Source organism: Cupressus sempervirens, chromosome 10 (genome assembly GCF_028749045.1).
Source record: "Cupressus sempervirens isolate cs-2001-9-10 chromosome 10, ASM2874904v1, whole genome shotgun sequence".
Taxonomy (NCBI): Eukaryota; Viridiplantae; Streptophyta; class Pinopsida; order Cupressales; family Cupressaceae; genus Cupressus; species Cupressus sempervirens.
This window is the reverse complement of record NC_143127.1, coordinates 293,131,482-293,144,616: the sequence shown is the minus strand read 5'-3', so window position 1 is coordinate 293,144,616 and position 13,135 is coordinate 293,131,482. Positions and strand designations below refer to the sequence as shown.

At 35.4% G+C, this 13,135-nt stretch overlaps 1 protein-coding gene across 4 annotated transcripts in view; it reads right to left on the bottom strand.

Annotated features, from left to right (window-relative positions):
• Window positions 1–31: 31 nt before the first annotated feature.
• CYL1 (alpha-N-acetylglucosaminidase family / NAGLU family) overlaps window positions 32–13,135 on the bottom strand; it is a 373,464-nt gene continuing 360,360 nt past the window's right edge. For 2 of the 4 annotated variants that reach the window (XM_089805117.1, XM_089805116.1), the window contains exons 17-19: window positions 1,170–1,407; window positions 877–955; window positions 32–745 (exon numbers count right to left, since the gene is read on the bottom strand). In XM_089805117.1, coding sequence (XP_089661243.1) covers window positions 507–745; window positions 877–955; window positions 1,170–1,407 — 556 coding nt within the window. In that variant the 3' untranslated portion in view covers window positions 32–506. Of the gene's footprint in view, window positions 746–876; window positions 956–1,169; window positions 1,408–7,481; window positions 7,792–13,135 lie in introns of those variants that run through there. The other 2 variants (XM_089805119.1, XM_089805118.1) reach the window with 2 other exon arrangements.

The following is a 13,135-nucleotide window of genomic DNA, read 5'->3' as shown; positions in this document are numbered from 1 at the left end:
ACAGAATTAGACTAGACACAAAAGCAAACAGTGGAGAAGATTTGGATCTTTCAGTATAGAAGAGATTGGTAAATCTTGCTGACTTGGTGCTCAGTTCTGGCGGTAGGTGCCTACAAATTGAAGGGATCATGTTTCCTTTAGGTTGGAGCCTACAAGTTACAAGAGGATTTCATATATAAGCAATATTTTGCAGTGGTGTCCTCCCGCAAGAATTTTCCATATAAATCACATGTTCTACTTATGTTGTGCAATTGTCACATCTTATGTTATTTGACAACACTATTAGCTTGTGCTGTGTGCAAATAATGCTGGCAATTCAGTGTTTGTCAATGAACATCAATAACATTTTCAATGAATCTGCATGAATGCTAGTAGTTTTCTCTCATGTTGAAAGGAGAGCTTCAATAGTAGAGTTTTCACTTGAAATGTTATGTACTTTTGACTCAAAGCAATTAGTGATTTGGCAACAGGAAGAGGGAAAACATAATCTGTACAGCAATTATTATTTATACTTTAAAGTACTTCTCAAACAGTGCTTGTGAAATTTTAAGGGCATTTCCTTCAGCTTTGACAGAATAGAGATCCGTATCTTCTTGCCATTTATTGGAAAACTTAATCCAATCTTTTCTCCACATATCCAACGGAAACGACTTGTTGTCTTTCATACTCTCCAGTAAATAATCAAAATAGATTGATGCTCGCGGTAAATAATAGTTTTTCAGTAGCCCACTCCAATATTTGTTTGCTGAGAGGAAACATACACATTTATTTAGTTACACTAACAACTCATGCATTCCTACACAAATCTGTTCTAACAAAAATGAAAGAACTACTCTCATTGCAAGTATTTGTGAAAGAAATATAGTCACTCCATACCATAGTCATGTAGTTTACTTTGATTCAATTTGGTATTATCAAACCACATCGTCACCTGTGTTCTTGCATTCCATTCATACTGCATAAATCTCATCAGAAACATAAGCATCTATAGAAGATGCTACCGAACAACAAAGAAACAGTGTTTTTACTTTTTTCAGCATGATTATAAATTGATTAAACCTATTACGCTGAGGTAAATATGCAGTTATCCATGAAAAGTTAAATATGAATAATTTAACTAAAGTGTCTTCTGAAATATCACCTAATGGGAGTTGGATCGTTTTTATTACCTGCTTTACTTGTCCTGGATTAACTGCTAGTCGCTTAGCACTTTCTAACCATGTCCCTAGTAGAAAATTGTCATCCGAAGCTAAGAGGATATCCAAGTCTGTGATGATCCCTAGAAATTTTTGACTTTGCAAAGCTGCTTCTTGAAAACTCTTCAGGTTATAAGCTATCACAGCATTCCTGAATACCTGATTAGCAAGTTTTGCTAATGCCTGACGAGTGAGATCTACCAAATCGTATCTATGAATCATTGCACAGGTACGTTAGCATAATTATGCTCCTATTTTTATCCCACTGAAAACATTTTTTGATAGACTTTTCTCAAAACATTCATTACAAGAATACAGGAAGGCATTTAGTAATTGTCTATTCTAACAGAATAAGCCACATCCTTTTATGAAATTTGAATGAAAGACAATGAGCCTGTCAGAGATGAGCCATTCAATCCATGAACTTACTGTGCAAATTGGTAAATCATCATAGTGACTGTTGAAATTACAAATGTTCAAAATTCTAGGATATAACAGCTTGCAAATATACATATACAGAAAATATACACGAGTCAAAATATTCACAATAAATAACTTGTAAACAATTAATGACAAAGTTAAATATTGCAAACATAGATTGAAAAAGTGAACTCACATTATTGCCTCTTGTAGTATCTTCGAGTTAAATTTTAGAATTTTTGACTAACTTTACATATGAGTCTTTTTCTTCCTCTTCTGAGTTTGACAGAGAACCCATGAAAACATTTGCACAACTAACAAGATTTATTGTTGGACTAACCTTAGATCCTTCTCCCTTGGAATGTTTAATTCACACACAAAATTTATATCTATTCTCAACCTCATAGATAAGAAAAAATCTTCATTAATGAAGATGCATAAGGATATGGCCAACCTCATTTGAGTTCTCACAACTTTGATAGGATTTTGTTCCACTGGTCTTTGAAAGAATAGATGCAATGCTTTTACTTTATAGCTGAAATCTTATCCAGTCAAAATACCAACAGTCCAAATGTTATCTTAATAGAAAAATTTGATAGGCATATTTAAATATCTTATCTAGTTTAAAGGACATGAATTTTAATCACAATTGGAAGTGAATCTAATGTGTAAGGTAGTTATCAACTCTCCAGTTTTTTGTTATCAATGCTTATCAATGATTCTTTTTACACCACTATTTTTCTATATTCCAGAATGTTTTGGGGATGGGGATGACAGGGAATAACAAGAAATATTTTGGGAGCAGCAGTATGGGGAAAAGTTTTTCTTAATGAGTACAGGGAACAGCACCAAATAAAGCAATCTCATTCCATTAAAGATTTTCCCTCACAATTTAACGTAGTTAGCTACAATGGGTAGAATATTGGCTATTTGGTGCAACTTATGTTAAGTACTGACAATTTTGTCTTGTAATAGGCATTGGCAACTACCATAGCGATCTGTATTTACTATTATGATAAAGCTGTAGTAGACTCAACCATGACAAGGAAGATGAAGAAAAACAAAGGGAACTGCCAATCAAAAGCTCAAGAATGAGAAAAACATCACTCAAGAAAGAAATAACGTTTGCCAAATATGTTACACATTTATAAATCAGCAAAAGGTATATCCTTAGAAGGATTGAGCAAGATTCTACATATGCAACCATTGTGGGCTTCTGGATTACACAACTAAAGATTGACTTATCCTGCTAAGGAAACAAAGAAAGTAAAAAGGTGAATTATGGTGACTGTAGTATCTTTGGACACAATCCAATATATTGATTTAACATAACAACAAATGGCTGTCATGAAAGGACTTTAGAAAGTTTAAATTATTACATGGGTTGCATCTTCAAAGTGATGTCCACAATATATTGGTAAAATTAGCCATGATGTAGGCTACAGTTATAGATAGAACTATATGCAAGTCCCAAGGATGGAGGATCAAGGGCTTAGATTTGGTGACCACAATACAAATATATATATATAGTACTTTAAAAAATGTATAAGCAATAACAAATGAAACTTTGAATCTTCAAATACTCAAAAACATATTGAATTGAAAAATGGTAAAAAATGGTAATGCTAACTATAATTATATTTATATTATATAAAAAAATGCTGATTACATTCAAAAAACAAATTTCAAATACAATTACCCAATGACACAATGCCTCTAATCATAATCAAACCCAAAGTCTATGCCAAACTCCTCATGACTCAAATTGTCAAGCTCCTCCAAACCAACACCAACCATGTCTATGTTGCATCATCATAAACTTGTGTTAGCTCTTCTAGCTCCACATCCTGTCAGGCTATAGGAGTCTCCATGTACAAAATTGTGTTGTAGTCATGAGATGCAAGGTGCTTTGACAATGACAAGCTTCTCCACCCTCATAGAGATAAGTTAATTCCTCTTAATATAGTGGATGAAACTATGAGTAGATTAGTTCTTCTTCGTAGCAGAAGAATAAGACACTAGGACAGCATACAAATGGTCAGCGTGTTTGTCACAGAATTAAGTCCACACATAGTCCACCATGGAATTGGTTCCTCCTATGCTATGGCCTCCCTATTCCATATTAGGCCTTTCCTTAAGACTTGCAAATCTTGTGCACTCACTATGAATGATATTGTCTTGTATAGAATTATGAACCTTTTAAATTGCCTTCATGAATCTTACCTTCACCTAAGCATTCTCTATAGAGGTAACTCTGCTAAGCCTTTGCAAATACCACTTTAGATTCAATGCATAGGCAATCATGTGCAAGCAAGTGTTGAGATTCTCTTGTCAATAATAATGATCAGTTGAAGGTGTTCATCATAGATTTGCAATGTGGGCTCTCTTTTGTAAAATGCCCTTAATCTTGGCCAAGCATATTGTCAACACACTCATAAACAACATCAAAACAAGGTGCATTTTTGTCCTTGTATCTAACAACTTTGAAGGTTGTAGAAATGATGACCACAATGTACCTCAACCCAAAAGGCATAACTCTTCCCCAACTTCTTCCCCTCCTTTGCTTTGTCTTAGAATCAAGACACCAAATCTACCTTGTTATAGTTACATAAAGTTGCAAGTATGAGGTGTTATAGAGTTCACATTCCTCCAAAGTGCAAAACATTGCAAGTTTTGCCCACGTTCTTGTAATTTCTTTGTATGTCCATCAAAGATAACCAATCTAAGAAACATTTGAATGGGCAATTTATTAGTCAAAGGTTTTCTGAAGTATTTCTTTGTGCCATCTCACGTGCTAATCATCTGTCAAAGTTTGTGAAAAACCCAAAAAAGTTGGGTAGGGTTTGTTTACACCATTTCCTTAAGTTTTTGACTGCTGTTAGAGTTTCAAATTCCAAGAGTTGTTGATACCAACATGCATTTCCACCCAATCCCAACATCTTAGTCCTAATTGAGTACTTGTAAAGCTTTACTCCTGCACCTTGTAGATTCCTTCATAAACGTTATTGGAGTTAAATTTTCACCAATGCCCCTAATTAGGCAGCCTTCCTTGTGCGGCTAGAAATTCTACCACCCAATATATTTTCTTATATGTTCTATCGGAGTTAGAGGAGGCAGCTCGTCTTATAAATAATGCTGGGTATGAGTCACCTTCAACATTCTTTATTATTTCATTGGAGTTATTTATTTCAACATCCTTCCATCTACACAATTTCCTCTTCACATGTGATTCAAAAAGAACAGAGGTAGAAAAGGTTTGAAAGTTCACATGTTTCTAGATGTCACAATGTCTGTAAAATTGTGTAGGACTTGAAGGAAACAATAAGCTGAGATAAGCTTTCCAATTCCTCATGTTGAAAAGTTCAAGAGTTTGCAAACTTTGCAAGGTTGTGATATATTTTATTTCTTAGATCTGCAAAAGATACAACTTAATGATCAAAACAAAACAAAAGTCTAGTACTTGAAGAAAACAAGGCAAGGTTATAAATGTTGTAAAGTTTGCGAGTTTGTGAACCTTGTGACAATGCAATGAAGGATTGCAAACAAGGTCTTAACGAAAGGCTAGAAAATCTTGCCAATTTCTTAGTCAAAAACTTAGTGAAAGTGCAAACAGGTGTTATGCATGCTTAAGGTCGCAACGAAAAAGAAAGGACAAGGATAGAGGCAAAATGACAACATAGTGACATAGTATTCAAGGTCAAACTTTTGACAACCAATGAAAAGGGCAAATACAATAGAATTCCTAAAATGCAAGGAAGGGTACCAAAATGTTTTAAACATCACAACTACCTCTTGTACACTGCAAATACCCCTCTAGACATGATAAATATAGTAAAAGATCCTTTGTCTATCAAATTGTCCTTATATTTAGTGTCTAACATAAATGTGGGATATCTACGTAGGGTAATTGTGCAAGGAAACTAGCAACCAAATATATGGTAATTTCCACATAACCCACATAACAAATTAACCAAATAAGTACTCAAAATCTAAATTCAAAACTCTACATGCAAAAGAATAGACAATGTACGCACATAAATGTGATACAAGATATATTGTGGGAAGACCCTCAAAAAGGAAAAACCCAACCTCCAAAAGCAACAGGGTCCATGTATTATTTAACAATGCAACATTACAATACATTAGTGAAAGCCTTCAAAATCCCAACCATCAACAAACACTCCATGTGAACATCCATGTAATGACACATCCCATGCCATGCTTCCAACCTTCACAAATGCTAAGTTGACTAACAACAAAAACTACTCTAATAGTTTTTTTTTATTGAAACAAGCTCCTTCAAAATTACTAAGTTGTATTACATAAAGCATGTGCTACCTAACTCCATAGCAGAGAGCCAGAGTACGTCGAGTGTGCACTTGGATGTAGTTGGCTCGGATGCCGTAGTTACAGTGGATGCAACACTCTTGGCATCACTCGAGCGAGACAGGCAGAGTAGAGCGCAGAGGTTGAGTACTTACTTGAGTACGTGGTTCCACCGTACTCCAGTCCCTCAGATGGCTAGCATATAGACACCTACGTGGGATGAAATTTCGAAGGGAGGTACTCAACAGGAGCAGGTAGTGAAGCCAATTCAAGGTGAGGGACCATCACATAGTGTTGTTGAGCGTATGGCAAAAACGGTAGAGGCGGCTATGGGTGTGCAGCAGGAACATTCAGTAGTGCAGGAGTCAAGGATGAGAGAAGCATTTCTTGTTGATGTAGCAGCCCTAGCGTCTCTAGCGTCTTGGGCTCACAAGGTGTTAGCATCGACGGAGACTTAGGCATTGGACTCAGTCATGAAGGAGCTCGAGAGGGTTATATCTTTTATGCGATTGGGATGCCCAGTTGCCTTCACGGTCTGTTTTGAGGAGCGGGGATGGCCAGATGTAGAGACTGATGCAATGCGTCAGGACTGGGCCACCACGACAAATTTTGGTGGAGAGCCGGGTTGAAGTTCTGATTTATGAGATAGTCAAGTTACACAGGGAGGCACTACACTCTTCGGAGGAGTCAGGTGGATCAGGTAGCAGCTGAGAGAGCTCGGAAGGAGTTAGCTGCCAGGTTAGCTTCAGAGAGAGCGGCTTGGAACTCCGAGAGAGCAACCCTGTTGGACAGACAAAGTCAGCTAGAGAAGTTAGCAGCAAAAAAAGAGAAGTTAGCAGCAGCAAAAGAGAAGTAAGCAGCAAAAAAAGAGCAGTTGGCAGCTGAAAAGGAGCAAGTGGTAGTAGCAAAGGAAAAATAATTAGGGGAAATTGCAGACATGATGCAGTCAGCTCTAGAACTTCAGATGGAGGCAGAAGCAGAACTGAAGGTTAGGAAAGAACAAGTCTACAAGCTGCGGGCGGAGCTGAACGAGTTGAGAGCGTGGACCACTACGCCAGGGACCCATCCTGCTGTTTAGTATTTATGTATTGATGTACTTGGGTTATTTGTTATTTTGGGTTTTGTTGTATTGTCGTCTGGAGACGACTTTTCATTTTGGGGGGGATGATGTCGTCAGTAAAATTGTGTATCAGCCAACGGGTCCTTTTGGGAAGGTTCTTTTTATGTAGCCGACGGGCCCTTCGGTAATTGTCATGTAGCCGACGGACCCCTTCGAGAAGGTTCTTCGGAAAGTATTTATACACCCTTTTGGGTCATTGTAAATCATGATCTATATGTAATCTCTTGGCATATGCGAATAATACAAGGAATTCTAATATTCTTATCTATTATCTGTATGCATTGATTTTCTTTACCTATTAAACACTTGACCCCATATTTAATATTGGGTTACTTTATTTAATTTTCTTTCCCCAATATTAAATAATTACAACAAATAATATAACAATGTTACAATAAAACATCAAGTGACCCTAAGAATATTCCAAAAGAAACCTCTATATGTTGCATGCCCATTTAGTTTCTCCTAGGTGCAACATACATAATAAATTATTACAATTATAAGCATTATTATGCAAGGTGTACAACACCTATTTTCTCAACATTCTCCCACTATGCAACATACATGATAAATAAAATATTACAATTATAAGCATTATTATGCCCACCTATTTTCTCAACATTCCCCACTTGTAAACAATACATAAGGGTCAATATGTAGCTACAAATATGAACAAGGGAACAACCCCTCTAGCCACATATATCATCATGAATCAAAGTACTCCATGTGCTGCATCAAGAAACATGCAACAAGAAACAAAGTGAACACCATCTAATACAAGAATGCTCTCACCCTCCATCATGCTATTAACACTTGACATACATAGAAGGCCGTCCAAAGAAAACACCACATCAAAAAACTCAAATCTAACTAGAATTGCAAATACATGAGAAATAGATAATTTCAAAATGATTTCATATGATGATAGCCACCTCTTTATAAAGGGCTCCAAGAAGTATCCAAAAGATTATAATGGGCCTATTCAACTAATCAATTGAAGACATCCTTATCATATAATTTAAATTTGGGACCACTTAACAATCAATTTAATTAATTCATTTTCAATTTATTGGGGACCATATGCCAAAACCACAACGTATGTATTTGAATTTTCTGTGCATTCCATTTCTTATTTAATCCCATTTGCCCTCTTTCCTGAAGTGGACCTTCTCTCCTTTATATCTCTCAATGTGAGGGAGAGGTCAGAACTTTTAAACATAGATTCCCTTTGGCAAGAGACACGACTTAGAAAGATCACAATTCTTTATTATTTCTGACTTTATATTTATGATTATTATATGTTTTTTGTATTGATGTACCCAAATGTATTTAAACACCCCCACAAAAAATTCCATACCCACGTACCTGTACTAACAAATTAGGATGGGGTGAAAGGAATGCTTATTGCTATACTTGGTAATCTATATACATGAAATAATAATACAAATGGAAGTGTGTACCAGATATAGCAGTAAAATATCTTTATTAGCTCATGAATTCATTACAAGGAAGAGGACCAAAGATGGTCAACCAAGGATTACAATTCATTTGACAATACATTGCTATCTATTGTCCTCCTTTTTGTATTCGCAAAATTGGGGCAACCCTACGAAAAAATTTGTAGCATAAATTCTCTAAGTTGACTTTTCCTACATTTTGTGTTTTGTTTTTAGTCTTGTTTTTGCCCTAGGATTGTAGCATTTTAAATTCCGCTCACTTTGACCTATCTTAGGCTTGAAATGAAGTTGTCTATCTAAAGTTTTTAAGGAATTAAGCATGCTTGCAGTGGGGTTTTCCAGCCTGACTGCATATCCTTGTTCTTTAATTAAAAGTCTCTAAAAAGTGGGCTTTTTTATTAATAATTGCACAAAGTAAAGATGTCATTTACATGTAAAATAGGTTTAGAACCCCATTTAAGATCTCACATCATTCCGATGAGATTGAGATATAGTTTTTAATGAACTTCTAACATATAGGTGGACTTTTTCAGTCCCATTACATATCTCTTCATTTAAACTATAGGTACATGTAAATTTCAAACATGAGAGGCTTTTTGTGCAATAAAGTGAAGTTTGTATCTAGTATTGCATGTCATCACATATGCAAGTCATCTCTTAATCTCCACTATCAATATTTTGAACCCAAGTCATAAACGAGGGTTTAAAAAATGCAAATGTACGTATTAAAATCAAAGTTGTAAATACATGCAAAAGGATTTAAATAGCTCATAATTATTCTTGATGGCCTTTTAAAACAAATTGCACATATTATAAACACATTGATTTCCTTTACATATCTTTTTAATCAAACACATGTAAATGCATTTAAAATGTACATCTTAAGTGATTCTAAGAGCGGTGCTTTTGAATCACTTATATGTGAGTCTGAAAACATGTGAAGTGTTCCTAAAAAGATGGCATTATGACTTTTTAAGCCTATACAGGTAAAGGTGGTGGACGATTACTATCCCAATTGCATATGCATTGGGTAATAAAAATACATCACTAAAAGCCTTACACTTAAAAGCTCTTGGATGAAGATTTTGAGAGAGTTTGCATATGCCTTGAACCTCAAAGTGCATATGTAAAAGCACCCAGAAAACATGTCTTTATTATCCCAAAAGCTGCATTTTCTATAGGTGGTGATTTTTGATATAAATGAATGTAATCATCATATAAAAGCCTGGTTTTATTATTATATGCAGCATTCTCTCTTCAAGAGACTAAAGGCGGAGATTTTGAAATCATTTGCACATCTTTTTCACATTCAAATGCATTCAAAAAATAATTTTTTAGCATTTTCTCTTCAAGAGTCCATAGGCAGAGATTTTTAGAGCCATGTTTTACAAAAAAGAGTCCATCTGGGGCACATTTATGGCCAAAAACAACTTATAGGTGAAAAATTTCAAGTTTTAAGAACTGCATTTGGAGTTACAAAGCCCATATAGGGCATGTTTTTCCCAAAAATGGGACTTGCAGCTTGATTTCTTCATTTAATTCCGTGTTTCTTCCACCTAGGGCTCTGTTTTTGCTTGATATTGCATTTTGTAACAAGCTCAAGCATTTGCAGGTTTGACTTGGTCTTTCTTGTTGCTATTATCATGCATTTCTTTTCTCTATCGTGAACACTTGTCAAAAATCCTCTATTGACTCGAGAAATATGTTGATTTGAAGAAGGATTTTTCAAATCTTCTTGCCTATATAGCTTCAAACTCGGGTTCTTTTACTCATTTCAAAATCACTTGGATTTGTTTCATATTTTCTCCATGTTTTTGAAAGGCTTTTTCATTTGCATTTCTCAAGGAAGGAGGCAATTGTTTTGTGAAATTTTGTTGCTTTCTTTTCCATATGTTGTATATATTTTTAAAAATGTAAGTCTTCCATTTCATTTTCAGATTTGCATGCTTTTAGTTTTTAATAATGATCCTTCTTCCGACTAAAACTCTACAAGTTGCATATGTAAGAAGCTCTTCATTCTTGTATATGCAGTCAGGATTAAAAAACCTGTTCTAAACATCAAGTTACTATCAAGAAGCAAGTTATATATCTCACATGCAAGCACAAGATAAAAGCTCACTTCTTAAGGTAATTACACACTCACTTCGTGCTTTTACAAAGGCTGTGAATGGATTTAAAAACCCCACTTGAAAGTTTTAAGTGGTTGACGGTTAGCTTGTAATGGGATACAAATTTCCCATTGAGTAAATAACCTTCCCATTTGTATATATACACATATGCACCTCATTCCCTTGCTCTAAGCTTGCTTCAGCTCATATGCAATGTCTCCAGAAATTCCTGCTTTTGAGTTTTTCCCTCATTTGAAGAGCAGGTTGTGCTTAAAATTCTCCACCCTTTGTTGCTCAAGGTCTTCCACTTATATCCTATATGCATACTCTTCTAGATCTGCAAAGTTTAAGCTTGAAAGACCATGTTATGACTTTTTTGAGTAACTAAAGGTCAGCATGATGCAATCATACGAAGGGAAGGATGAGAGATGAAAAGTGTTTAGACATAGAATGCTTTCAAGAGAAAGATGGAAAGAAACAAATTGTAATGCCCCTGCTAATTAGGATAAGATTACTTGCAAAACCAATGTTAGAACTTATAAAATAATCATTTATATACTCCTATTCTACCCTCTATTCTAACCCCCAACCTCGAAAGTGTCTCCATATCGCGATTGATAACCCTTTGAATGTCCCTTAGGTCCTTGGTTGCTTCTCCGTCTTCTATGAAGTGCTCCCTTCAAGGTCCTTCCTAGGATAGATATTCTTTTTCTAGGACCCTTATCACATATGCATATGTTAACATCTACAGAATATTCCGGCCTTATAACCATGTTAAGGTCACTCTTTTCCTAATGGGACTCTTTTGATCTCAAGCTCATTGGATCACTCTTTTCCTAGAAAGGACTCTTTTGACCTTAATAAATAATCATTTTTTCCTTAATACAACACATATATATTCCTTACATAAGGAAAAGTTAAAACTAAACATCCATGCATTATTTATAAACATCATACATGAAATATAATATTCTTTCATAATTCCTTAATAGCCATTAGTCATGTGTACCTCACATATGATGGAATTAATCTAATTGGTGTGTAATGTCCCCTTTTTAGCATTCAGAGCATGATGTTGTCGTTAGCCTATTTTCCCACGGTTCCGTAGGCTAACCAGGACATTAAAGGGGCTTAGAGGCCATTTGGCCTAGATAGTTTCAGTTGCAGGTCTTTCTGAGGGATTTTGAGGCAACTTTGGGCATACTTACTATTTATAGTAAGTCCTCTTGGACATGGTCGGACATCTAGTGGCAACGGTATGTCGATGGTAATTGTTTAAAATCGACAAGAAGACTTGTTTATCATTGATAAGATTTGTTATGCATTGATAAAGCTATTTTATAAAGTTAAATTTATAAATTTAACTTTATTAATGCATAAATTATAGTTTGTGGGAAATATTTAAATTAAAAGAGTCCCCTTTATTTTATAACACATTGGAGACATAAGTTATATAAAGGGAGTTATGTTTTATCCCACATTGAGAAAACGAAGGATGGAGCCCTTGTGAGAACACTATAAAAAAAATGGAAGAGCTTCTTTTAAGTATGCTGGAAAATATCAAAGAAATTGGGTAATATTCTGGAGATTATATCTCAATAGTTTGAAGGACGAAATCCCTTCAAGCTGGAAATCTTGACGCCATTGAAAGATATGGTCTTGAGATTCAACATGGTAATAGCGAGTTACTATAGCAGTCGGAATCACTATAGCAGCGAGTTACTGTAGTAGTCACAATCATTGTAGCAGTCGGAATCCCTATAGCAGCGAGTTACTGTAGCAGTCTGAATCACTGTAGCAGCTCAAATCACTGTAGTGCGGTATTGTAGCAGCAAGTTCCTATCACAGTCCGGATCACTGTAGCTACAAGTTACTGTAGCAATTTCATAACTATTAACATTGCTGTAACCGCAATGGGTATGGACCATCATTGAACTTTATAGTTGATATAATGCGTTGAGTTTAATGAGAAGATATGATTGTTATGGTAGTTGTAATTTCCTAATAATCTGAAACAAGAAATAAATGAATGGTCATTGTTATTAGTTGCATATGGTTCTATGTTGCCTCCTATTTGCATCTCATATGAAACACAAACAATCTTGAGAAACCATTGATCAACATCAAGCTGAAAACTATAAGAAATTTGGTTGCAAGACAATTGTTTGACAAAATTACAGGAAGAAATAGACATTAAAAATAACAGAACAAGGCAGGTTGTTACAGTGGTATCAGAGCTTGTTATCCTGCCATCCTAGTGGGTACAAACACAATGAACAGGTGGTGATATGACAGATTGGAGTGTTCAACCTTTAACTCATCACTATAATTTAAGAACAACCAGGGCTTGTCTAAACATAGGACAAGAGGAACAGGGAAATCTAGAGGATCATATTGATATAGGTGAACAGGTTATTGGCAATATGGTAGCCAGGAATGCTCGGGATCCTGGAAAGGAAAGATTCTTACAGTTATTAGAGACCTTGGCACAGGGACAATGATTAGCAG